Source organism: Culex pipiens, chromosome 1 (genome assembly GCF_016801865.2).
Source record: "Culex pipiens pallens isolate TS chromosome 1, TS_CPP_V2, whole genome shotgun sequence".
NCBI classification, from domain to species: domain Eukaryota; kingdom Metazoa; phylum Arthropoda; class Insecta; order Diptera; family Culicidae; genus Culex; species Culex pipiens.
In genome coordinates, this window is record NC_068937.1 from 23,465,014 (window position 1) to 23,492,966 (window position 27,953).

Genomic DNA, 27,953 nt, shown 5'->3' on the forward strand with positions numbered 1-27,953 from the left:
CGTGGACCAACTCGTTAGAGAAGAGAGCATCTCACCAGACTACGTTCAGAACACTCTCTCCCCAACATCATACTAACTAGTCGTCCGGCGGCCGATTTTTAAAATAACCGCCCCACGGAATGTGGCCGCTCAGTTCCGAGTGAACCTGCGCGCCGATAAGATCTCCCGTCCGTTCGTTTCGTTCCGGAATCCACTTCTTCAGGTGGGCGTCCCGTTATCAGCCGAAGAAGAAGAAGAAGTGTTTGTGTGCGTGGGTTCGAAGCGTTTATCAATTGATTACGACCTGCCCGTCTCTATTAGGGTTGAAGACCACCACTTTGAAGCAGAGGTTCAGAGATTCCTATCGGGGATACGTGAGAGATTCTTCGGCGGGAGATACCTTCTGCTTTTTTGAGGGGAGTCGTAAAACCCTGCCTCGAGTCATCAGCTGGTCCAATTTCGCAGTGCTCGCTTGACAACTCATCCAACGCGCGTAGAATTTCGCCGAGTTCAGGGGGAATTCTACACCTCTCGTGTTGAAGAAGTTCTACGCCGTGGAAGTTCCCCCCGGCAAGAATGTAGTCCTGGACACTTGAGACATCAACGCCGAGAGAGACTTGAACAAAACGGTGACTAAGACGACGACTTTGTGTGCGAATCGAAGCCCGGACCGCGGACGATTAGTGTTTGTTTGGCCACCGACGAGGGCAGAGCAGTGCAGCGATTGCGAGTGAGAGTTGGGGGTTCGGATATTGAAGGCGGGCGCGCGCGTGTTACTCAAAGTGATAAGTTCAGTTCAAACGGTGCAAAAAAAAAAAAAGAAACAAGAAGTTGAGGTGCGAAAATTTGAACCACTCCGCGCAGCAAGCAAGTCTCGACGCAACTTTGTAGCCAATCAACGATTGAAAGATCGACAGAGAGATGAAGGTCAGCAGTCGTGGTATCAACTTGCGGTTGTCGCTGTCCGCCGTCCTGCTTTTCGTCGTGATCAGATCCGGTAAGCTTTGGGGTGGAACCGTTCGTGGGGTGATGCTAGAATTATTTGTTGTTTTTTTTCGGAGATACCTACAGAAAACTGGTTCTGACGAGAGATGTGTGCGACACGTTTTGGAGATTAACAACAAATTGTGATTTTGGGATATCCGAGGGAGACGTTTTTTTTTTTTTGAAATTAAATATGTCTTTATTGAACTTTCTTATAATAATTACATTTGATTTACATTCTAAGTGGTATGGCTACATGCTCTTCATTTTTGTTATATTTTTCGTTTTTTTATTAACTGTTCACATTCATTTATTTACTTCAAATTGTTTTACATTTTTGCATTGAATCGAATACATTTGGGTAAAAAAGAAAAAAAAATCACTTTAACAACTAATCCTAATTAAACTAAAATAAAAAAGCAAATTCATTGAAATATTCAAAATCACTAGAACGAGTAAACTACGAACTGTATTTTAAGATGAATGCTCCAAGAGTTCTTACTTGTTCCTGGCGAGTTTTGCACCCACGCAGAGTTGTTGTCATCTCGATGAAAATGTTCAGAAGTTCTTGTGGTGAAAACAGGTCACTACTGCCTTCACCCGTTGATGTTGGTTGGTTTTCCCTCGGTTGCTGACTGAAGCCTGGAGGTGTTGTATTCTCTGCAACTCTTTGCCGCTGATTCAACGGCAATGGCTGCAGATTTGGAACCACTCGAACAGATCCTGCTCCAGGTGACGCCAAAGCAGGAAAATCCACGTCCGTGAAAGTTGGTGGTGTTTTGCGACGATTTGGTTGGTGCCTCGTCGTCGCTTGCTGCCGAATTTTCACAAACTCAGCACGTTTTGGGCAGCTTCGATTCTTGGTAGAATGGTCGCCGCCACAATTGAAGCATTTGGCTTCGATGATCTCGTTGATTGTGTTGCAAGCTTGAGTATTGTGCTCACCTCCGCAGGTTGCACAACGACTCTTGATGAAACAGTTCCTTCCACCATGTCCAAACTGCAAACAGTTCGAACACTGTGTCACGTCACGGTGCACTGGACGATAACGTTCCCAAGTCACGATGATGTTGAAAATTGCCCGAACTGCCTTCAGCTCAGACGGCGTTGTCGATCCTTTCTCGAGATGAACCAGGTACAGTTGATCACGATACTTGATGTCCTTGTTGTGTCTCGTCATCTTGAAGACTTCAAGCACGTTCAACTTAAGAGTTTTGAGCTCTTCTTTCAGCACACTCACATCCATGTCGTACAGGCCTCGGAGGACCTGTTTCATGGGGCGTTTACCTGGATCGTCATGGCTGTAGTATTCAATCTTTGTGTTGTTCAGGAAATCCCGAACGTAGTTGTAATCCTTTCTGGTAGGTAGCAGAATTTTGAGCCCATCAGCACACAAGCGAATGGAAGCTCGTAAAGCACCAGATTTGATAAATCCGGTCAGCCACTTTCGCACCGAATCCGATGACGATGTTTTCACAAAAATGGGTGGCAACTTTTCCCGTCGTTCAAATTCTTCCTTCTCGCTCACGTCCACAGGAAGGGTAGCGAACTGGTTTCCAGACGAATTTTTGAGCGTCCTTGCTCAAACTGCCTGGCTTTGCAGGTAGCGCTTCGACATTCTTTAGCTTCTTCAAATCTGCCGACCCTGCTGGTGAGGACCGCCTCTTTTTCTTGCCGTGAGGCATTTTTTGCACTTTTTTGGTTTGTGAGGGACGCACGTCTGACTCGCTTCTCTGCTGATCGCAGACTATTGTTCTAACTAAATTTGAATTAACAACTCGTAGAAATCAAAACATCAAAAGTATAGATTCAAAAAATGATAATTATTAAAATTGAGATACCTATGTAAGACTTACAATTTTTTGTCTTATTAGGCCGATGCAAATATTTGTCAAGGTTATTGTTCTTTGGCGGCTCTGGGTGTAAGGGGGGGGGGGGGAGGGGGGGGGGGTTGATATTCCAAAAAAACTATGAAAATATGAATATTGAAACAAGCCATAGTTTCAATATTTGCATGAAAAAGTGTTTTAAAATGCATTGTACACTAGTTCAGTTGTTATGCAATTATTAGTTTTCAAAAAAAAGTAAGATTTGACGAACATAAAAATGGCAGCAAAAAAAAAAAAATACGTTTTGCAACAATAACAATCAAAAATTTACAAAAATTCAACATCAAATCAACCCAAACATGCTAAAAATTATTCTAAACTAGGGTGGAAGGGGGGGGGATGTTGGTTGAGACACAAATTTTGAATTAAATTTGTACCAGCCTTAATCAACCATATCAGGAACAATTAGCCCAAAATTCGACAGATTCTCTATTTAGAAAAAAAAAAACAAATTTCAAATATTTATGTTCCATCTTCTGCTTCAGTTTTGCTTCTGAAAACTTAACGAATTCTTTCGAGTCGTTTTCACTTCTTGGTCCACCGGAAGCGAACAAGGCGTTAAGGTAAGAACAAGATTGTCCGTCAGGCCTGAACGCAAACGCAAAATTTTGCGCCTGTCGTCATAGCCTGCCAGTCATCGACCATTGAACAAAGCAACCCCTGCAGATTGTTCGACTGACAGTTGATGGAAAAATCGAACTGGCACAGCGTTCTGCGTTCACCACTGCGTCGAACGGACAATCTTGTTCTCACCTTTAGCCTCGCACACCATTCGGAACCACAAACTCCGTTTCTCAATCGGGTCATATCATCGCCACTGATCAAAAGCAGAACTCCGAAAACCACGTCCTTTTCAAAAGAAAACAAAACAAAATTTGACAAGGACTTTTCAGAATTTTCCCCAGCAACCCCCAGTTTGCTGCGATTTGTTTGTCGGGTTTCAAAAATCCTCCATGTCGGACGGCGGGATAGGTTTTAACCATGTTGGAGCACAATATTGTGATTTTTCTGGTTGGTTTCGGTTAGAACAGACTCAGACCAACAAAATGTGTACATCCATTTCCAAATTTAAAAGCTTTAAGAGCTCTAAAAACTGCTGTCCCTATTCAGACTGTAGTCCCGATTCACCCCAGATTACGGTAACTAAACATGCCTCAATTTGACAGTTTGAAAAAAAATCCGGTTCAACGTTTTGTTCAGAAACTTATGCCGAATATTTTGCCACAAAAAGCTCAGGAAAAGACTATTGAATTAAGAGTTCCATAACAAATACAGTCCAGACTGGATTATCCGAAGGACTTGGACAAATTTCACTTCGGATAATCGAATCCTCGGATAATAGAATCACAAAAAAAGAAATCGCTGTCTTATTTTTGATTGTCGAGCTTAAGTACTCCCCCTAAACTACTCAAAAGTGATTTAAAAAATTTAAATCCAAGGTGGCGGCCAAAAAGGGAAGTGATGAAATGTTGTCTTGTAATTTAATAGGCAATCAACTATTCAAATTTGACTAAAATGAAGTCGCAGTAAGAAAATAAAAAAAAAACGTTACTTAATCCACCCTTAGTGGTTGGCGCCTTCCTCACATTTAAAGGGTGCTATCCAAAATCCAAAAAGTGCGTAAATAACACTTAAGTGTTTATAATTTTTGATAGAATTGTCAGATCTTCAATGTTCGCGTTGGAAAGGTCTTTTAAATACCTTGCTGAAAATGCATAGCATGACGGGTTTTCTTACAAAAACCACCCTTTTTATAATCTTCCGGACTTTTGTTAAAATCGTATTTTTAGCATAACTTTTGAAGTACTTAACTAAACTGCATAATTTTTAATAGCGACTTATGGGACCCCAAGATGGATCGAATGACGCCAATGTCTAGATAATCGAGTGACAATTTTTTGATCAACATCCCACCACACACACAGACATTTGGTCAGAATTTGATTCTGAGTCGATAGGTATACATGAAGCCTTTCCTCAGTAACGTCAGGAAGGCAAAAATACTCAAACTTTTTTTTTGTTGGTTATTCGATTATTCGAAGTCTCATACAAACCTTTGGATAATCGAACTGTGGTAAAAGATGTAGAAGTTTAAAAAAAAATCTATTTTCATAAATTCATTGATATTTTGAAAAAAATTAATATTAGCATAAATGTAATGATGTATAATGCATTTTGCGTAACTTTCTGTTTTGAATTTTTTTAAATCAGGCATTAAATTTTGTTTTTTATTTGATTTTCTGCACTTTTTCGAAATATTTGAACCTTTATTATAAGATTTTTTTTTCTCGATTTCATAGGAATTTTCTTCAGAAAATTTGCTGAAAATCGATGCAATCATGTACATTAGAGTGTAACAAAAATGACTTTTTGGCGGGCATTCAAGGGTTTGTTCCGGTGGGCATACTAAGCCCAAATCCAAAATATGAGCTTGATTGGACGTAACAGGAGCTGACGCTTTGCATTTGAATTTTGAATAGGATTTAACCCGTGAAAAAGTTTTTTTTTTCAAAAATGTCACTTTTTAAGCATTTTGGCCACTGAGGCGTTTATTTTCAACATCATTGGCGTGTAGGCCAGATCCTTGCGCATCTTTTGGTATATATAAAAATGAAATTTGGAGCACACTGGAGCTCGGTACAGACCTTCAAAGTTTGTCATTTTTTTTTCGAAAAATCGGAGCCCAATAGAAATTATTTCTTTGTACAATTCTAGAGTTTTTTTTTTTGGCAATATCCTATAAACATATAAAAGACAATAGTATTTTTTTTTTTTTTGAATTAAATATACTTTATTGAATCTTTCTTATAATAATTACATTTGGTTTACATAATAAGTGGTCAGCTGTGGCTCTTCAGCTTTAGTTTGCTTTTCGTGATTTAAACACTGTTCATTTTTATAACTTTAAAAGTATATGATTTATCATTTTTGTAACACTAGGTACAATGAGGAAAAAAAATGTTAAGAAAACATAACCTAACCTAAAACTAACTTAATCCTACCATAAACTAAACCAATCCTTGAATCAAGGGGTATTCAGAAATAGCACATTTTTCCCTGAATTTCAAACATTTCTCTTGAATCTTCTGATCCAACGTTTTTACTTCTGCTAATTCATGAACCTCACTTGATCTTGTCCAGCCAGGAACATTCAAAACCATTTTGAGTACCTTGTTTTGGACACGCTGGAGCTTCAATTTATGAGTTCTAGCGCAACACTCCCAAACAGGTACTGCATACTCAATAACGGGGTAAATTATTTGTTTGTAAACAGCTAACTTATTTTTCAAAGAAAGCTTTGATTTTCTGTTAATTAAAGGATACAAACACCTGATGAGAATGCTGCACTTGTTCAATATTTTGTCTACATGCTGCCGAAACAAAAGTTTCGAGTCAAGTATGAGACCTAAATAGACAACTTCCTTTGACCAGGGTATCGAAACATCATTCATTTTAATCAAAACATCATCCTTTGGGGCAAATCTGGCCGATTTGGAAAGTGGAAAAATGATGGTTTGAGTTTTGGCTGCATTTATGCGAATTTTCCAGTCGCCAAAGTATTCGGAAAGAACGTCAAGACCCTTCTGAAGACGGCCGACTAAATATCTGGTTATTTTACCCTTATAAATAACGGCAGTGTCATCAGCAAAAAGTGACAACACACCATTACCAGGAAGAGTAGGCAAATCAGATGTAAAAATATTGTACAGAAGTGGGCCAAGAATACTTCCTTGGGGAACCCCAGCATCAATGTTGAATAATCCAGAAGCAATCCCATTCAGAAAAACCCTGAACGATCTCTCCGAAAGATAGTGCTGGATAATTTTGATAAGATACATTGGAAAACCGTATAAATACAGTTTATGTATCAAACCATCATGCCAAACATTGTCAAAAGCCTTCTCAACATCCAACAAAGCCATAGCAGTTGATTTAGACTCAAGCTTGTTCTGCTTGATGATTTTAGTTACTCTCGTAAGCTGATGAGCAGTATTATGCCCCTTTCGGAAGCCAAACTGCTCATTCAAAATTATATTATTATCGTTGGTAAAATCCAAAAGCCTTGAATAGATGACTTTCTCAAAGAGTTTGGACAGACTACTCAAAAGACTAATGGGACGATAACTTGTTGGCGATGTTGGATCTTTTTGAGGCTTCAAAATTGGTATGACTTTGCCCAGTTTCCAATTGGTGGGGAAGTAACCAAGTTGCAAACATTTATTGAAAATATTGGCTAGATGTTGAAAGAACTGATCACTCTGTTTTTTCAACACTAGATTAAAAATGTTATCAAAGCCTGGAGCTTTCATATTTTTCATTTGTTTAACTGCAACTTTGACTTCCTCACCAGAAACATGGGAATCTGCTGGAAATTCAAAGGTAGAGTCATTGATTGTTGAAATACTATTGGCAACTGATGTCTCTTTACGGCTGGTCATGGAAGCGCCAAGATTATGTGAACTAACAAAATGAAGCCCAAGTGCATTTGCCTTTTCCTCGGATGTAATCAAACGAGAATCCTCAACAATAAGAGGAGGAATAGGCTTTGGTTTGTTTTTAAGAACTTTTGAAAGTTTCCAAAATGGTTTTGAATAATTCCCAAGCTGGCTTACATGTTTTGAAAATTCTTGATTTCTGATATTGTCAAGTCGGTCTTGTATGATTTTGTTCAAATTGTTCACTGAAATCTTTTTGTCATAGTCCCCAGTCCGTTGATATTGTCTCCTATAAACATTCCTAAGTCTAATCAAGTGTTTAGTATCTACGTCAATATCAGTTACCTTAAAATTAACAGGAACCTCTCGAACGTTGGCAGCCTCTGCTTGGTTGATAGCCTGCTGGATCACCTCCAGCGAACGATCAATATCGGCAGAAGTTTCCGGGTGTTGATCATAGTCGATGTTGCTGTCTACCACTTGCTGAAACTGCTGCCAGTCAACGTTGTGGTAATCTTTCCGGGTTGGTTGCCGCTGCGGAGTAACGGATGCTCCAACCTCCACAACCACCGGATAGTGATCAGAACTCAACTCTTCAAACACCTCAGGATGAGCCACGTTCTCAGCCATATTGGTAATGAAGAAGTCGATGATTGAGTGATTCCCAGACCGAGCCACCCTCGTTGGACGATCCGGACTCACAACGTTGTAGTATCCGTTTTGCAGATCGTTGTGCAGAATCACTCCGTTCCGATTCCTCCTGCTGTTGCCCCAAACTTCATGCTTCGCGTTGAGGTCACCAGCGATGATGTACTTTGCGCTCCGCCGTGTCAGCTTCTGGATATCGTTCTTCAGTTTTGCTGCTGAACCATCTCTGGCATTCACCTGACGTGGACAGTATGCAGCAATGAAGAGTACTGGGCCAACCGAAGTGGGAATTTCCACTCCAACGGCCTCGATGATGTCCAGCTTAAAGTGTGGCAGCCGGCGTGGATTGAGATCACGATGAACAGCGACAAGCACACCTCCTCCTCCAGAGGTGGTCCTATCGAGCTGCGTCGCGATCTTGTAGTTTTGCAGATAAACTTTTTCACCGGGCTTCAGATGAGTTTCCGTGATGGCAGCTACGTCGATCTCCTTCTCGCGAAGAAAATCCACCAGCTCTAAATTCTTCCTCCTAATGGAGCAAGCGTTCCAATTCAGCAGCTTGAGGGACCTACGATCCATACTGGATGACGAACGAGGTCAGCACTTCAATCTGCTGGGTCTTGGTTTTGCATCCACGCAGTGCAGCGGACATCTGTTTGAAAATATTGAGGAGTTCGGTTGAGGTGTAAAGATCATTACCATTTTCCTCAACTGCTGGTTCTTGGGTTGGTCTTGGCTCCTGGCTGAAGCCCGGTGGTGGCGGTCTCGGCTCCTGGCTGGAACCCGGCCGTGGATGATTCACCTCAGCTCTCTTCCTGGGATCCAACGGCAACGGTGCCAAGTTTGGGACCTGGCGTCGCGGTTGAAGAGGTGGAAAATTTTCCTCCACCAGGGCTGGAGGAGTTCTACGACGCTGAGGCTGACTCTTCGTCGATGCTTGCTGCCGAATTTTCACGAACTCAGCTCTCTTGGGGCACTTTCGGTCGGTTGACGAGTGCTCACCGTTGCAGTTGAGGCACTTCACCAGCGAATCTTGGATGCACTGGGATGTGATGTGCGCATCGGTACCACATTTGGCGCAACGACGCTAAAAGACAATAGTTTATTGGACCTTTAAAGAAAACTCTAAAATTTATCATGAAAATAATATACAATATCGTGACAATACAAAAAATCAACATCAGGGTGTGTTCAAATCCCATGGTACGTTTTTGAAAAACGTCGGTTCATGGTGAAGTGTCGCTTTTTACCGTTGAAGTTGATGAAAACAAAATTGTCATGCAAAAACGTCTTCTTTAAATCGTTAATAACTCATCAGGGTTAACTCAGATATTTTTGCGAACTTCGACAAAGTTGTTTGTCAATGATCCGACACATAACGCCACGTTTTGGTGGAATTTCGATTTTTTTTTTATTTTCCAAATAATTATTTTTCTAGTTTGCCATACAAACTTCAGCGATAAAAAGCGACCCTTGACCCTTAACCGATTTGGCTCAAACTTAGAACAGTATCTTATTTGTACGTAAAGAATCGAGCCGATTTTCCAAAATTTTCATTTTTTCTTGTCACCCTAATACAGTCCAGACTCGATTATCCGAAGTTTCAATTTTCCGAAAGTTTGTATGAGACCTCGGAGAATCAAATCACGAACAACATTTTTTTCGTTTTTTTCTTCTTTTTCTTGTTTTAAACATTAAATTCGAGTTCTGCGACCCTCATTTTTATCAAATTTGAATAGTTTATTGCCTTTTAAATAACAAATTGCATTTTTTCAAAATTGATCCATTCCAAAATTCATTGATTTTCAACAACTTTTCTGAATAAAAATCATATAACATCGATATAAAAATCTTTACAACAAAGTTGCTCTAGACATATTTTGTTTCACCCTACCAACATGTCGGAAAAGAGCCCTTCTTCAATGGTGCCATATATAAGACATGCCAAAGTTTGTACCTGAATGTTATAGAATATATTGTAAAGGGAAATCTTCCTTTTTGCCTTCCTCACTAGCGTGGTTCACGTTTCTATGAAAAAGACAAAAGTTGTTATTTTGTCTTGCATTTGCACTCCTGAAAATTTGAGCCCATTTGGTAAGGTCTAGGAGCTCCAGTTTTAATTTGAAATTTATATGGGATTTTGATTTATTTTCCATGGGAAACTATCTTTTTTACATTGTATTAGGATTTTTTTTTATAAATCGATGAAATGACTTGATTCTTATAGTAGGAGATAGGTTTTGAACTGGGGAACAACTTTGTAGAACATACCAACATGCTAGGAAGTGACCCTTTAAAGATACAGATACTTTTAGATGGTGGCTTTTGAAGGGGCTTTACTTCAAAAGCCACCATCTAAAAGTATATGTATCTTTAAAGGGTCACTTCCTAGCATGTTGGTATGTTCTACAAAGTTGTTCCCCAGTTCAAAACCTATCTCCTACTATAAGAATCAAGTCATTTCATCGATTTATAAAAAAAAATCCTAATACAATGTAAAAAAAGATAGTTTCCCATGGAAAATAAATCAAAATCCCATATAAATTTCAAATTAAAACTGGAGCTCCTAGACCTTACCAAATGGGCTCAAATTTTCAGGAGTGCTTCTGGGAACATAAAAGAACGAAATTCCGGTTGATGCAAGACAAAATAACAACTTTTGTCTTTTTCATAGAAACGTGAACCACGCTATTCCTCACCTTACTTAGGAAAGGCTATAAAATCACTCGGAAAATGAACTTTTCAATCAGACCTCCTAGGCCTACCTACATTTGTACATATCGACTCAGAATCACCAGCTGAGCAAATGTCTGTGTGTTTGGCTGTATGTAGACATGTGTACCAAATCAATGTCACTGGAATATCTCGTCACAGGCTCAACCGATTTTGGCCGGAAAGGTTTTAATCGATCCGTCTTAACGTCTCCTAACTTGCTATTTAAATTCATGCAGTTGTATCATGTATTTAAAAAGTTATGTTAAAAAAACTGTTTCATATTAAATTAAAATTATGGTAAAAAGGGTGGTTTTTTCATGAAACCCTCACATGTTATGTATTTTTAGAAAGCATATGAGAATACCTTTCTTGTGGATTAAGAATTTTCAAGATCTGACGTACCTATCTAATATTACAAGCAGTTTAAAAAATGGTCTGAATTTACATAACCTCAAATTGTCGGGTCTGATCGCCACGAAAAAAGCCTTGTAGAGGGATGCTATTTTCCTGAAAGGCGGTGTCTGTATAATCTTGACAAAAAGTCTGTAGGAAGTCTATTTTTTTACTCGTCACTTTTTTTTTATAAGAACCTCTTAGGTGCTGCGATCACGTTAGGGGAGATCCATAAACCATGTGGACACTTTAGGGGATTGTAATCACTCTATAAATGAGAGGAAGGCACCAACCACCTAAAGGTGGATTAAGTAATGTTTTTTTTCTCTTTGGGAGCAGATGGGCATCGAACCCAGAACTATTCGCTTACAAAGCGAACACCATAACCAGTCAGCCACGGCCACTCCCTATTAAGTAATGTTTTTTATGATAAAATCATAAAACAACAAAGATCCTGATGTGATTATAATATACGAATTAACAAGATAATAAGTTTATTTTCAAATGCTAAAAAATTAGGGGAGAACAAATCCAGGTCCTTATTTGCTAAAATTGAATTTACTTAAATGAACAAAAGTTATTAAGCTGCTCTTTGTTAGCACAAATCTATCATTCAGCGAGCAAATTTAACCGTTTTCATTTTCAAAGCAAGAAATATGGATGCCTGCGAGAAGAGAAGTCGAATTTATATCAATTAGTGCGCTAAACTGTGAAACGATATTATGCAGCAGCAGTCAGCAGCCAAAAGCCGGCTCCAGCAGGATCCAAATTTATCTGCTCAATCGAACGAACATCAACAAAAAACAGGCAACAGCAGCAGCAAATTTTATAGCGAAAATATTGAAAACGGCCTGTCGTCGTCGTCGTCGGTCACCGCGGTTGATTTTGCCCTGGAGGGTTGTGCGAAACGAAAATAGCAAACTAGTTTCTGTGCACACCTGGACGACCTGGACTTGGAGGCTTTTTGAATCTATCTATTGCGTGCAACATAGTTATTTTTATCAACTCAGCTGCAAAATTGAAAATTAAGGCGGTCACATTCGTTGAGCAGCGGATTTGATTGACTTTGGAGGTATATTTTGATTGAAAGCAGTTCTATGAGTTTCATATTAGGTCAAAATAATTACTTTGAAGCCCTTTTTAAATGTTAGACGTGATTTTGAAGTTTTTTTTTTAAATATTTTTTAATGTTTACGAGATACGTTGAACAAACTGTATACTATTTTTTCAATTAGCTTAAAATCAATTAAATTAGAAACAGAAAATGAAGTCTTCATCTGAACATGAGACACTCTTATTTTTCATCAACTTTTCATCTCTTTAAATGGAGAGGTGATAATCGCTGCGTTGCAATTTTCTTCCTCACAAGAAAACGATGAATTATTAATTGCCGTAACACAACCAGCCAGAGCAACCATGTAGATACCTATAACTATCGGACATCCACGTTGTTGCATAATATTAGACTCCAACTTTGTCAATTGAAGACCCAATAGCAGGTTCATTCCTGAAGCAGGGAGTCACGAAACTTGTATTTTTTTCAGAACTGAATTTCTAAACTTTGGAATTTTTCACTTTTTATTTCACAGAACAAGTTCACTGCGCACCCCCCGGAGCCCTTTCCAGTACCAGTGGTCCCGATGCCGGCGAGCCCTCAATACCTCCACTGATCTTCCCCAAGGACGGCAGCGGGTACAAGGTTGTGGAAAACGAAACCGCCCTCAAGATCCTGCAAAGTCGAGCCGAGGCCGAAACGGAACAACCTGCTGCAAAAACGAGCGAAAAGGAGGTTAGTCTGTCAAAACTGTCAAAATGACCGATGAGTTTCCTTTAAGGTGACAGTTGAGTGCGTCTTTGACAGTTGAGGGCTACTTTGACAGATGGCATCTGCAATATTTTTGTTATCACTTAGCAGTGCCTGGATAAAATAACATTCAATGACACGTGACAATCACACTCGGCAAAACCTTGATTTATTGTGTAAACATTCGCGTGGTTACGACGACTTGACCGATCATCTCGCGCAAGGAAAGTCGCTATAAAATGACGATGTAAACAGAATAATTTACTTATGTGTAGCCCCCCTTCCTCCCCGCTCGACCAGAACCATGCGAAAACCGCTTCACTTTTGCGACTCAAGACGCGGCGTGGCTCCTTCCAGGAAAGGGAGGATCATCTCGGCGACATTCTTCTTCTTCCTCCCCACTCTGTGTATAATATTGAACCTAATTGGACAATTACGCGCGAGCGGCGGCACAAACTGAGACAGAGTCGGGCCCGAGAACCATTATACGGACGGTGGTCTCGCGCGAACCGTGAACTGGACACTTGGACTCGGGATCCTGAGGGCACGAGCACCGTTGAACGCGGTAGCCCTCAGCTGTCAGAACGCGACATAACCTCAATTTTTAGAGCTGTCAAATGAGTTTGCCATAATGGCGAGCGCGACGGCCGTTATGGCAACTTGTGAAATCTTTATTTTGAAGAAAGTTCAAAAGATTTAGGCGCTGAGGGTTATACTCTGCGAAGAAAGTGCTGGCGAACTCTCTGACCCAGTCCCCGCGCTGATGCGTATCTACTGTACGTGCTATTTGTTATGCACAGTCCGATCTCGCTAAAACCGGGGCCCGGTGAATAAATATGATTGATTGAATTTTGTCCGCAGGCGGTTCCGAGTCGGTTATGTGGCACGGCGAGTGGCGAAAATTTGTGCAGCATTTGTCATCAGCTCAAAACCTAAGGGACAACTCTGAGATGCAGTCATTGTGGAGATATTTCCGGTCTGAATGTTAAATTTTTTTTAAAAAAACTTCATCATCCCGGTACGAGAATCGATCTCACGACCTCTGGATTGGAAACCCAGCCCGCCGCTAGTCGAAACCCATCCCCTACCGGTCAATATTCCCAATGAGCATATTTACTCTTTTAAGGGATCTGACTTTGCCAGTTGGTTCTTTATTCTTTTTGCGGTATACACTTTTCATGGATGTTCGAAAATCTGATCAAATTAATGTCTTGGGCAAAATTGTAGATTATGAACAGAAATACTCGGCAAAAATGGAAAAATGATAAGGACTTATTTATTCTAGGAATTTATACTAATTTTCGTTTTTTGTTAAAATCTTAAAATCTCGATGGTTTGACACCAACTGTTGTCAAACGAACGGGGTAACTTTTTACTTTGACACCCCTTCCACACGGAGTTCACACACTCTACCAAATGTTTGCTTTGGAGCAATTCCATGTCAAATAGGGTATCGGTTGTACCCGACCCTCTCCGATTTCAATGAAACTTTGTAGACATGTTATCCTAGGCATATATAAGCCATTTTTGTGTATATGGAGCCAGTTACACTCGATAGTGACATTTGAGAAGGGCGTAAGTGTTTTAAATATGTTTGTATTTCGTAATTTAAATATTGATGTATCTCGAAACCGTTGCGTCGTATCAAAAAGTGGTCAAAGATAAACTTGTAGGAAATTTGACGGGCTTTTCGAAAAAAATACACTGAAAGAAAAAAACACTCCACTTTCATGAGATTTTTTGATTTTTAAGTTTAAAAGTCAAATTTGAAGGTGAGCCCACGATTTTTCTTCGTTCAAAATTTTTGTGAAAATAGCCTAAGATGTTACAAAAAGACTCACGAAAAATGCAGGATGGAGCAACTCACCTAAAAAAATACAAAAATCATTTACTGAAACTGTTTTTTTGAAAAGTGCTCTAAACGTCAAAATTTTCAAAAACCGAATACGGGAATCGATTCTCCAGACAATTTGACATAAAAGTCTCCATATTGACCATTGTCCTAAGTCCAATCCTTGTGAAGTTACAGCAGTTTTAAAAATAAAAATGTTGAAAAAATAGGTTTTTTGATGGTTTTTGGCAATTTCTATATGACAGAATTGATTTTTCAGTCTCGAAAATATTTTTACCGGAAAGCTCGTCCAATTTCCCATAAGTTTGCCTTTGACCACATTTCAATTGGATGTATGGGCTTACAGATATAAGCTAATTACATTTTTTTCGATTGCTCATAACTGAAAACAATATTTTTTCAGTGTAGTATAGTAACTTGGATAGTAAATTAGCTTATATCTGTAAGCCCATACATCCAATTGAAATGTGGTCAAAGACAAACTTATGGGAAATTGGACGAGCTTTCCGGTAAAAATACTTTCGAGACTGAAAAATCAATTCTGTCATATAGAAATTGCCAAAAACCATCAAAAAACCTATTTTTTCAACATTTTTATTTTTAAAACTGCTGTAACTTCACAAGGATTGGACTTAGGACAATGGTCAATATGGAGACTTTTATGTCAAATTGTCTGGAGAATTGATTCCCTTACTCGGATTTTGAAAATTTTGACGTTTAGAGCACTTTTCAAAAAAACAGTTTCAGTAAATGATTTTTGTATTTTTTTAGGTGAGTTGCTCCATCCTGCATTTTTCGTGAGTCTTTTTGTAACATCTTAGGCTATTTTCACAAAAAAATTGAACGAAGAAAAATCGTGGGCTCACCTTCAAATTTGACTTTTAAACTTAAAAATCAAAAAATCTCATGAAAGTGGAGTGTTTTTTTCTTTCAGTGTATTTTTTTCGAAAAGCCCGTCAAATTTCCTACAAGTTTATCTTTGACCACTTTTTGATACGACGCAACGGTTTCGAGATACATCAATATTTAAATTACACTCAAACCCCGATGGTTTGACACCAACTGTTGTCAAACGAACGGGGTCACTTTTTAGTTTGACACCCCTTTTACACGGAGTTCACACACACTACTGAACGTTTGTTTAGATAGTGTGTGTGAGCGCCGTGTAAAAAGTGACAGTTCGTCACTTTTTAGTTTGACTTTGACCAACCAACGGGGTACAAACTAAAAAAGTGTCAAACGAAAAAGTGACCAACCACCGGGGGTTGAGTGTACGAAATACAAAAATATTTAAAACACTTACGCCTTTCTCAAATGTCACTATCGAGTGTAACTGGCTCCATATACTCAAAAATGGCTTATATATGCCTAGGATAACATGTCTACAAAGTTTCATTGAAATCGGAGAGGGTCGAGAAAAAAGTACCTAAAAAATTACTGTTTTGGGCTGGAATTGCTCTTTGATAGTGTTCGTAAGCGCCGTGTAAAATGTGACAGTTCGTCACTTTTTAGTTTGACTTTGACCAACCAACGGGGTACAAACTAAAAAAGTGTCAAACGAAAAAGTGACCAACCACCGGGGGTTGAGTGTATATGCTTAGAGGAATATTTTTTTTGAAGCTAGAGTTTAAGATGTGCAAAAACCTAGTACTGGACCATTTATTTTTTTGAAAAATTTATGATTGTTTTTTGAAATTATCGATCACAAATCATAAATCATACGAAGTTTTCTATTCAATCGAAAAATGGCGGGTGAAATTGAAAGAAAATTATTTTACACAAAAATTAAGTGAAAGAAAATTAAACAACTGGTTGCCTTTTAAAGTTTAATTTACATTATTATTTTTTCTCAGTGTCACCTTATAAACCCTCATTTTTCAACTGCCGATTACTCGAAATGTATTGGTTAAATTTACCATGTTAGAATGCAAAACTGTCGTAAAATTTTCTACTCTTTTCAATAAAAATAAAGCCTTAAACTTTGGTTACATCTGAGCAACTCTCTACGAAATCGGCCGATTTCGACCATTTTTATTTTTTGTATTTTTTTATTTGACTTAAACTTTGTGCGGGCCTTCCCTATGACCAAATAAGCTATTTTGCGTCATTGGTTCACCCATACAAGTCTCCATACAATTTTGGCTGCGGTCCATACAAAAATCGTATGTAAATATTCAAACAGCTGAAACTTTTGAGTGAATTTTCTGATCAATTTGGTGTCTTCGGCAAAATTGTAGGTCTTGTTGAGGACTTTTGAGAAAAAATAGGTACACGGAAGAAAAAAATTTGCAGATTTTTTTATCAACTTTTTTTTCACTAAAACTCAATTTCCCAAAATACGTATTTTTTTTTATTTTCGAGATTTTTTGATATGTTTTAGGGGACAAAAATCCGCAACTTTTGAGCCATAGAGAAACATGGTCAAAAAATCTGCCGCCGAGTCATGAATTTTTGAAAAAATAGTGATTTTTGGAAAAAATCGAAGTTTCATGCAAAAACAAGTTTGACATTTTTTTTTCAATGCAAAATTGAATTTGCAATCGAAAAGTACTTTACAAATTTTTTGATAAAGGGCTCCGCTTCAAGATATAGCCACCAAAAGTTTGATTTTAGCGAAATATTTGCAGTTTTTCAATTTTTAAAAATAGTAACCAAAAGTGACCATTTCTAAAAATAAGAGACATTGAAGATTAGACCTCGGGTTGCTGAGATAGAGCCACTTTAAGAAAAAGAAACACGAAAATTGAAGTTGAAAATTGAAAATTGAAGTGTTAACACCAAAATAACCCACAATTTTCTAATGACGATATCTCAGCAACTAATGGTCCGATTATCAATGTTAATACAAGAAACATTCGTGAAATTTTCCGATCTTTTCGAAAAAATTACTTTGAAAATTTTTAAATCACGACTAACATTTTAAAAGGGCCAAACATTGAATATTACGCCCATTTAAAATGCTAGTCTTGATTTAAAAAATTTCAATAAGAAGTGAGCAAGCAAGTTTCTATCAAAAGTTTTGCAAAATCAGTTGTTAAAAAAGTAGTAGGTATACAAACGGAATCAAACTATTAAGACAGCTTCTGGATGGATACAACCGCATCGACCTCATTAAACAACTTCGCCTTCAACTTTCTTAAAATTTGATGACTTCTACTTCAGATTCTCAAAAGCCACATTTTTTTATTCTTTCGAAAAATAAAAAAATAAAATACCTAATGATCAATAACAATACTCTCTACTTTTGGCGAACAGTAAATTGGTTCCACTTTGACAGTTCAAAATTGAGGCCGTTTTGCGAACCACTATTCAGCACCCAGGTTAAAATGCTAGATTTGCTTTAAAAATGTCGTTGTTGATAGCTCTATATATATGGGGTTACATGCATTTAGAGAATCACAAAATTTCATATTCCAGAAAATTTAAAATCGTGTTTTTTAAGCCTCTCTATTTTTTGAATTTTTGAATGCTTTAAACTTTTAATTTTGAAACCATACAATTTTCTAATTTAAGAATTTCAAAATTTTTGTATTTTTGAATTTAAAATTTTCTGTGATTTCTATTTTCGAATTTTCCATTTTTCAAATTTTTATTTCGATATTTTGAATTTTTAATGCATATTTTTTTTAATTTATGAATTTTCGAATCTTAACATTTTTAACTTTTTCAAACTTTAGAATGTTTGTAATTTTAAATTATTTTTTTTAATTTTAAGAATTTTTGAATCCATTCTAATATATTGTATTTTTTTAAATCACAAATGTATTGAATTTTTGTATTTTTTTATACTGAAGTTTCTGTGTTTCTTGTTTTTTTTCATTTTATTTTAGATTTTTTAGCCCCAAAATTGAATAATTATGTTAATGGATGTTTCCCCTGTTTTACTTCGTTCTGAGCAAAAATAAAAATCCAACCTTTTAAATTTCGGCATTTTAAGATTCTGCGTTTTGAGATTCGACCTTATGAGGCAATTCTGGATATTGTATCGTGTACAAAATCATTTAAATGTTTGTATATTTTTAGTCGGATTCAAAGAAGCAAATCCGAATTGATTTATTATTTTATCAAAACAAATTGTAAACAAGCACAGCGCGAAGAAAAGTCAAATGCTTTTTTCTTTCCAGCATGCGTTCCACTTAAGGGGATACATACAAGTAAATCGGCAAAAATGAAAGAGGTTGGTTTGAGCACACACTTAAACTTTTTTTAAATCTGTTTTCAGGGCATTTGAAGACATTTGGTTGTATCGTTGCCGAGATATAGCTATGTTAAGTTAGCATTTTAACAAAACGGGTGCCACGATATCTCAACACTGCTTTGACCAAATCGGCTCAAAATGTTGGTGAAGATGCGTTAAACCAGTCCCGTGTGCATGACGGAGGCCGATTTACAAAAAGTTTATTTGAAAAAAAGATAAAAATATTTTTATGTTTTTCATATAAAAAATCGCCAGTTTTTGATTTTTGTATTTTTTTAAATGCAAAATTTCAAAATCGGGCTTCGTCATGCACACGGGATATGTCTTGAGAGTCTTCACCTCAAATTTCAGCCAATTTGGTCAAGCCCATTTCGAGATATCGTGGCAACCGTAACTCAACTCTGTGTTCAGAGAAAAATGCTCACAAAGTTTGACAGCTCACTTTGGGCATTGCAACATTTTGAGCGTCAATCATCTCTTTCTCAGTTTAATTATAAAATATCTTCATGTAACTTTCAGGAGTGATTGGAAATAATCTTTTTGTGGATTTAATAAATTTTCTGAAAAATGAAATTTTTGATTTTCTACATGTATGTAACCCCTTAAGGTTCTGAAAGGCATCATTCCCGATCGGCCATTTGGCGGCCATCTTTGTTTAAGAAAAACATTCAAATCATGATTCTTAATGTATCAATCAAAAAGCGGTTTTCTATGTGTTGTTTGTAGAATTATGCATGTAGTGATTATTTTTCTCAATTCAATTTACTATTTCTGGACCCTGAATTCAAAACGATCATTGACAGTCATTATCCCAAGAATGAAAGACTCCATCTACGACCTTGAGAAAAATCTTTTGTGACCCTTTCCTAGACCTTTCTTGAGCGTTTTTTTATAAATGGAGTTTTGCGTTCCTTCCGAACTCCGTACGAGCCTTTCACATTAAAAATTTAATAAAGAGTTTCTGACTGTTAATTAGGTTACACTGAGAAAAAATATTCTAACAAAATTTAAATTTTAAGAAGTTATTTTTCTGCACTAGCTGTATTTATTCAAGAAATACAAATAAATTACCAAAAAAGAAGCGTTTTTGAAAATTCCATCCATCCTTATCTTGAAAACGCTATTTTAAAAAGTGGAGTCATTTTGCACCTAAAAACAATTTATTCAACTTTTTACAAAAATATATATTCTTTTTTTCAGAACCAGATTTAGACCAGACCATCTTTAATTTAAGTATGCTTTTTTGACTCCTTTAAACATATCTAGATTTTTTTTTATCAAAAGGCGCTATAAGCTGTTGTGTTTCTTATGTTTATAGAACCTATATAAAAAAACTCTGGATATCAAAAATATCTCAAAATTGTTATAAACAAATATGTTCCCGTTTACATGTTTTATTTCACATGTCCATTTTAATGATGCAAAAAATTATATAAAAATTCAATTGGGTCCTAAAATGAAGCTTAGATTGCTGATATTATTGTTCACAGCGATAAAGCTTATTTTTCTGAGTACAATGACCCTTTGTACGACCATAAAGAGCTTAAAATGGATTTTTAAATCAATTTTGAAAAATTAACCTCGCGGTCCTTCTTGACAGAAAAGCTCCTACTTGACAGGTCGTTCCAAGGGGACCATAGTTGATCCATCGAAAAAATGTTGTCTTGTCAAAAAAAAAATTTTGCATTAAAATGAAAAAAAGTGATCAGAAATGGTTTTTAATCGTGTTTTTTACCGTTGTACATAAAAATTGGCATAGGGCTTTAGTACCCAATTATGCTATGTAAAAAAACTCAGGGAACGCAGATCGTAAAAATCTCTAAATAAATTGAGACTTTGGCGTACACTGTTACACGAGAACTACAAAATGAATGAAACTATCCAGTCGTATTGAAAGCTAAAACTTTTGAATCAGTTGGTAGTGAAATTTCCAAAAACTTTGAAAAAAAAAAGTTTAAATGAGGCGAATTTAAACCCGTTTTTAATTCAAAAGTAAGTTACTTTTGTCATTACTCTGATTACTTGAAACAATTTACAATGTTCATGATCTAATACTTAGAATGTGAATTTCACTTAAATTGCCTAAGAAAATTTCTGAGGTCAATGAGTCCGACTTTCTCTGAAACAATACAACTCTACTGATCCTGATCGGTTGTTTATCGTGTTAATGCACCCTCCAGTGGTAGAACGGTGTTCATAACAATATTTACAACCGACTTGAGATTACTTGCGACAAAATGACCAACCTCTTACCTTATACTCTGCGGTAGCGTCCCCGTGTCTGATCCGTTTATGGAAAGGCACGCTCGTCGGGTCGTGAAATGTCTAGCGATCTTCCTCGTTTCACTACGACTGGGGGAGTCGATTAAGAGGGGGGAAAAGTATCTGTGCGATCGTTAATTTACCTTAACTTATAATACCGACTCATGCGGAAGAGCTCATTTAAGGGTCAACTGCTTTGGCTGGGTAACCTTTGCGTTGAAAGCAGTTGTAATTTGGGATAATTTATGGCAGTCGCCGCCATTATGGCAGTTTGACAGCTAGGTCGTGATCGGTTAGCGAGAGCCTCTGCCATAAATGTCATCGACTGCTCCGGGTGGGAAAAAAATGTCTTCTTTCAATTCCCAGTAATGATGATGTTTATTTTTGTTTTCGCTAACCAGGGTCAAAACGTGCAACAATTGCCGGCAGCCGGAGTCACTGCTGCTGCCGCCGTCGATGACGATGAGTCAAACGGTAATAACGGAACTAGCAAGCAGAAGCAATCCGATGCGGCGGCAGAGTCACAGGTTGGTGGCTATGACGAGAATGAGGACGACGACGATGACAATGATTACAGCACCGAAGATGACGACGATAATGACGAGGTGGAGGAGGTTCAGCCGGAGGATCCCAACCGGGAGGACGGGCTGGAGGAGCAGTTTGGGTAATTAGTTTGTGATTTTTCTTGAATCAGTTCAAAAATTGTATTTTCGTCCTGATGAACAGGGACAAGGATCAGCATTACCCGCTTGTGATTGACAACACGATGATCGAAGTTTCCGCCATGCGTCAGGAGCACGTGTGGGTCATAATGATCGGTGCCATAATTGTGTTGGCGCTCGCAGCTTACATCGGAATGGTCATGTATCGCAACAGATTGGAGTAAGTATTGAAGGATGCTCAATAATATTATGATTTATTCGTTTCTTTTATCATCCACTTCATTTTGGCGCCTACCCCTGAGTTTCGCATTCTTCTTTGAAAATTCTGAAGAATCCTCAATTTTTAAGCGGAGTAAATCTTGCAAATTTCGCAAATGTTTTCGCGATTTTTAATTTTGTATTTTTTTACTTAAATGAAACATTGTCCATGTCAAAAGATCCCATTGATGATGCAATCATTAGTTTTTCCAAACAAGTAATCATAAAATTTCCAGAAACTATCCAGTCGTATTAAAAGTAAAAACTTTTGAATCAGTTGGAAGTGAAATTTCCAAAAACTTTGAAAAAAAAAACTACTTTTAATGAGGCGAATTTAAACCAGTTTTTAATTCAAAAATAAGTTACTTTTGTCATTACAGTAATTTTTTTGTGAGCGTTACCTTTGAATAACTCTGATTACTTGAAACAATTTACAATGTTCAGGATCTATTACCGAGAATGTAAATTTCACTTAAATTGCCTTAGAAAATTTCTGAGGTCAATGAGTTCGACTTCCTCTGAATAACAACACAACTCAACTGATCCCGATCGGTTGTTTATCGTGTTAATGTACCCTCCAGTAGTAGAACGGTGTCCACAACAATATTTACATCATAAAATTTTGGGGCTAGTCATACAAAATGGGTAAGTAAATGTATGAAACCCTACATCTTGAGAAGGGGTTTTCTGATCGATTTGGTGTCTTCGGCAAAGTTGTAGGTTAGGGCTTTTCGGGAAAAAAAAAGTTACGCGGAAAAAACACGATTTTTTTATTTAACTTTTTAACACTAAAAGCAAAATTCCCATAAATAGTATTTTAGTATTTTCGAGAAAAACATTATGTGTCAGGAAAAAAACATCAAAAACCTGGACAAAAAAAATATTTTTCTAAACAAAAAATAATTTTTCAATCGAAAAGTTTTTTTTTAAAGGGACCGTTTAGGAATACATTTTTGATTTCATTTTTTTTTTGCATTTTAAAAATACTTCTTGAAGGAAAAGCACTCGTGAAAAATACGTTAGAAAAGCTAAGAAAATTTCCTATTTTTTTTTCTCTGGAACCTTGAAAATCGGACAATAAGTTTCAGAGATAAAGCCTCACAAAGAATTCGAATCGATGAAAATGATTGTTTAAAGCGTCAACTAATACACCTGCAATTTTCAACTGATGGTTATATTTTTCCAATAAAAATAAATAATAAAAATAAAATAACAAAAAAAATTAATAAAAAAATATAAATAAAAAATAACAAAAATATTTTTAAAAATATGTACTTTTGATTGTAATAAAATTGTAGTTAATGCAACACGTTGCAAAAAGAGGATTTTTTCAGCACGAGTCGTACATTAATTCAACGAGGTTCACTTTCATGTGTAGAAGTAAAATCGATGTTCCGCCGAGTAGTCCCGGTGATGACTTTTTTTTTCAGTTTTCTTTAACTGATTTTTCTTAAGCGAGAGATGAGAGCCATGTTCCCTTCCGTGTTTTCTCTTCATGAACGTCAAAAGATTTTCTTTTGATGAAGCTTCTTCCTTCAACCATAAAATTTTTATCTAGGGCGTCCAATTTTCCCGGGATTTAAAATATTTTAAAAATGATCATAAACTCTTTTTTTTTTTCAAAACATTTTAAGAGTTTTTTTTAATAGGTCCTATAAACATATGAAAGACAATAGCTTATATGACTTTTAAAAAAACTCTAGATTTATTTAGTTTGAAAGCTTTAAATCATAGATTTAGTTGATTACCACTAACTGATGGTAATCAAAACTAAAAACTGAACAGCAACAGATGTTTTAAGATAGCTTAAAAGCAATTAAAATTGGATACTTTTTTGTTTGTTGTTGGGCTTTGAGTTTTATATCAACCACAAATCTTTATCCAATGTGATTCAGATTATCAATTATTTTTTCAATATGACTTGAAAGGTTCAAAAACAAAACTGTTTGTTTCGCTGTCTTATTTTTGATGACCCCTGAGGTACGCTAAAGTGATTTAGAATTTTTAAATCCAAGATGGCGGCGATTAAATATTGAAAAAATGCATTTTGTAATTTAAAAGCCAATCAACTATTCAATTTTTATTAACATGGGGTTGCAGAACTCAAGTTGAACAGTTAGAAAATCAAAAAAAAAATGAGATAAACAATTTCTTTGCTCTTGATTTGATTATCCGAAGTCCCATACAAACCTTCGAATAATCGAACTTCGGATAAACGAGTCTAGACACCATACTTTTTTTTTAAAAAAAAAAACCTCACTTTGTTTGAGTGACCAATTTTCACGCTCTTTAAAACCCAAGGAAAGATTAAGAAGATTTATACACTTTTTTTGTTTGTACCCCGTTGGTTTGATGTAGCCAACCTAAAAACTGACGAGCTGTCACTTTTTACACAGGACTCACACATACTACCAAACAAAACGTTTGGTAGTGTGTGTAAACTCCGTGTATAGAGGATTATTGTTGTTGTTAATTAATTTATTTCCGGCAGCTTTAACCTCTCGGTCATTCATTTTCAGTCTAAATGGCATTTTCAGTCTAAATGTTACTTCTGAAGCCTTCCATGTTGCTCACAAATTCCGCTGTATTTTTTGTCACAATATTGTCTTGTTTTGAAATATTAAAAAAAATCAAATCATGACTAACATTTGAAAAGGGCCAAACATTCAATATCACGCCCTTTTAAAACGTTAGTCTTGATTTAAAAAAAAGGAAATTGTTGTTTTCAAAAAGATCGGAAAATTTCACGAATGTTTCATATTTTAATATTGTAAATCGGTCCATTAGTTTCTGAGATATCGACATTAGAAAATTGTGGGTTGTTTGGGTGAGACTTAGAACACATATTTGAGCAACTCTCTACGAAATCGGCCGATTTCGACCATTTTTATTTTTTGTATTTTTTGATTTGACTCAAACTTTGTGGGGGCCTTCCCTATGACCAAATATGCTATTTTGCGTCATTGGTTCACCCATACAAGTCTCCATACAATTTTGGCAGCTGTCCATACAAAAATGGTATGTAAATATTCAAACAGCTGTAACTTTTGAGTGAATTTTCTGATCAATTTGGTGTCTTCGGCAAAGTTGTAGGTATTGTTGAGGACTATTGAGAAACAAATAGGTACACGGAAAAAAAATTTGAGGATTTTTTATCAACTTTTTTTTCACTAAAACTCAATTTCCCAAAATACGTATTTTTTGATTTTCGAGATTTTTTGATATGTTTTAGGGGAAAAAAATCCGCAACTTTTGAGCCATAGAGAAACATGGTCAAAAAATCTGCCGCCGAGTTATAAATTTTTGAAAAAATAGTGATTTTTGGAAAAAAATCGAAGTTTCATGCAAAAACAAGTTTGACATTATTTTTTAATGCAAAATTGAATTTACTACTTTAAATATTTTTTGATAAAGGTCTCTAGATATAACCACCGAAAGTTTGATTTTAGCGAAATATTTGCAGTTTTTCAATTTTTAAAAATAGTGACCATGAATGACCATTTCTAAAAATATATTTTTTGAAAAGTTCAGAAAATTTGCTATAAAATTGTCTAAGAGACATTGAAGATTGGACCTCTGGTTGCTGAAATACAGCGGCTTAAAGAAAAAGAAACACGAAAATTGAAGTTTTCTAAGTCTCACCCAATCAGCCCACCATTTTCTAATGACGATATCTCAACAACTAATGGTCCGATTTTCAATGTTAACACATGAAACATTCGTGAAATTTTCCAATCTTTTCGAAAAAAATATTATGAAAATTTTTAAATCAAGACTAGCATTTTAAATGGGCGTAATATTCAATATTTGCCCTTTTAAAATGTTAGTCTTGATTTTAAAATTTTCAAAATATTTTTTTTCGAAGAGATCGGAAAATTTCACGATTGTTTCATGTATTAACATTGAAAATCGGACCATTAATTGCTGAGATATCGTCATTAGAAAATGAGGGGCTGTTTGGGTGAGACTTAGAAAACTTCAATTTTCGTGTTTCTTTTTCTTTAAGCCGCTGTATCTCAGCAACCAGAGGTCCAATCTTCAATGTCTCTTAGACAATTTTATAGCAAATTTTCTGAACTTTTCAAAAAATATATTTTTAGAAAAGGTCACTCATGGTCACTATTTTTAAAAATTGAAAAACTGCAAATATTTCGCTAAAATCAAACTTTCGGTGGCTATATCTAGAAAACGGAGCCCTTTATCAAAAAATATGTAAAGTACTTTTCGATTGTAAATTCAATTTTGCATTAAAAAAAATGTCAAACTTGTTTTTGCATGAAACTTCGATTTTTTCCAAAAATCACTATTTTTTCAAAAATTCATAACTCTGCGGCAGATTTTGTGACCATTTTTCTCTATGGCTCAAAAGTTGCGGATTTTTGTCCCCTAAAACATATCAAAAAATCTCGAAAATCAAAAAATACGTATTTTGGGAAATTGAGTTTTAGTAAAAAAAAAGTTGATAAAAAAATCCTCAATTTTTTTTTACGTGTACCTATTTTTTTCTCAAAAGTTCTCAACAATACCTACAACTTTGTCGAAGACACCACATTGATCAAAAAATTCACTCAAAAGTTACAGCTGTTTGAATATTTACATACCATTTTTGCATGGACAGCTGCCAAAATTGTATGGAGACTTGTATGGGTGAACCAATGACACAAAATAGCATATTTGGGTATAGGGAAGGCCCCCACAAAGTTTGAGCCAAATCAAAAAATACAAATAAAATCCATTTCCGGTTTTGGTAGAGAATTGCTCAATTAAAAAATGTTTGCGATCAATATTTTTTTTTTTTTTGTTAAAAATCTGTATTGATTCAAAAAATTATAACTCGATCAAAAATGTTTTGCCCGTTCTAGACATTTTTGAAAAGTTGGCATTTTTTATGTCCCCTTAAACATATAAGGAAATAAAAAAATAAAAATAGTTTTTTTTCCATTTCAAGTTTTAGTGAAAAAAAGTGAATTTCAAAATCATTAAAAAAAATTTACCGTGTATCACTTTTTTCAGTGTATTCCTTATCCTACAACTTTGCCGAAGACACCAAATCGATCGAAAAATTCTTTCAAAAGATACAGATTTTTAAATTTTCATAAATCATTTTTGTATGGCCAGCTGCCAAATTTGTAAGGAAAATTATATGGACAAACTAATGAAAAGTTTCAGCCGGATTAAAAAATACAAAAAAAAAAATCAAATGACCTAAATCTGAGAGAATTGCTCTTAAAGAATTTTAACTGATGAAGTTTTTTTTTCTTTACAGAAATCGCTACGGAATGCGCCAGCGTTTGGTCACGGAGGACGATTATTACACTAACAACGATGTAGGTTTAAATTTATCTATTTTTTGCTCTTCATTTTATTCTAATTTTAAATTTTGATCTCTTTCCAGATATAATACTCATCAACTGGCACCTTCCTTGCCATCCAGAACTCCGACAACCCGACGCTAAATTTACCCGTTTGGACCGCTTTCGATAGCATTTGAAATTCTAGTTTTTTTGTCAAAACCAAAAGAAAAAGGACATTTCTCCAGAGCAACAGAGCAACAGTGCGTGATAAGTGCCATTAGTGTTTACGATTTGCCAAAACTGTTAGTGAATGAAATTGCTCAGCCATATTAATTGCTTCCCCTTTTTGCAGAAGATTAGTAGAATAGCAATTTACGTAGTTTTTAGTAGAAACCAACAACGCACAATCGCATACATATCGTCGTCGTCGCCGTCTTCGATCCCCTTTTTCTTTGCAGTTGAATCAGATAAACCAATAAATAGATCAATTTACATTATGTTTTGTTCAAAGAAGTAAAGAAAAACAAACAATGAAAAAAAGAAGTTGTAATAATGACTGTGATATTAAGTGAGTATCAT

At 36.1% G+C, this 27,953-nt stretch overlaps 1 protein-coding gene across 1 annotated transcript; it reads left to right on the forward strand.

Annotated features, from left to right (window-relative positions):
* Nucleotides 1-457: 457 nt before the first annotated feature.
* Nucleotides 458-27,947, forward strand: LOC120414528 (uncharacterized). The gene is made up of 6 exons (XM_039575736.2): nt 458-976; nt 12,634-12,833; nt 21,562-21,824; nt 21,887-22,042; nt 27,347-27,407; nt 27,476-27,947. Exons 1-6 carry the CDS (start codon nt 901-903, stop codon nt 27,479-27,481), a joined length of 762 nt encoding a protein of 253 aa, XP_039431670.1. The 5' UTR covers nt 458-900; the 3' UTR covers nt 27,482-27,947.
* The last annotated feature ends 6 nt before the right edge of the window (nt 27,948-27,953 follow it).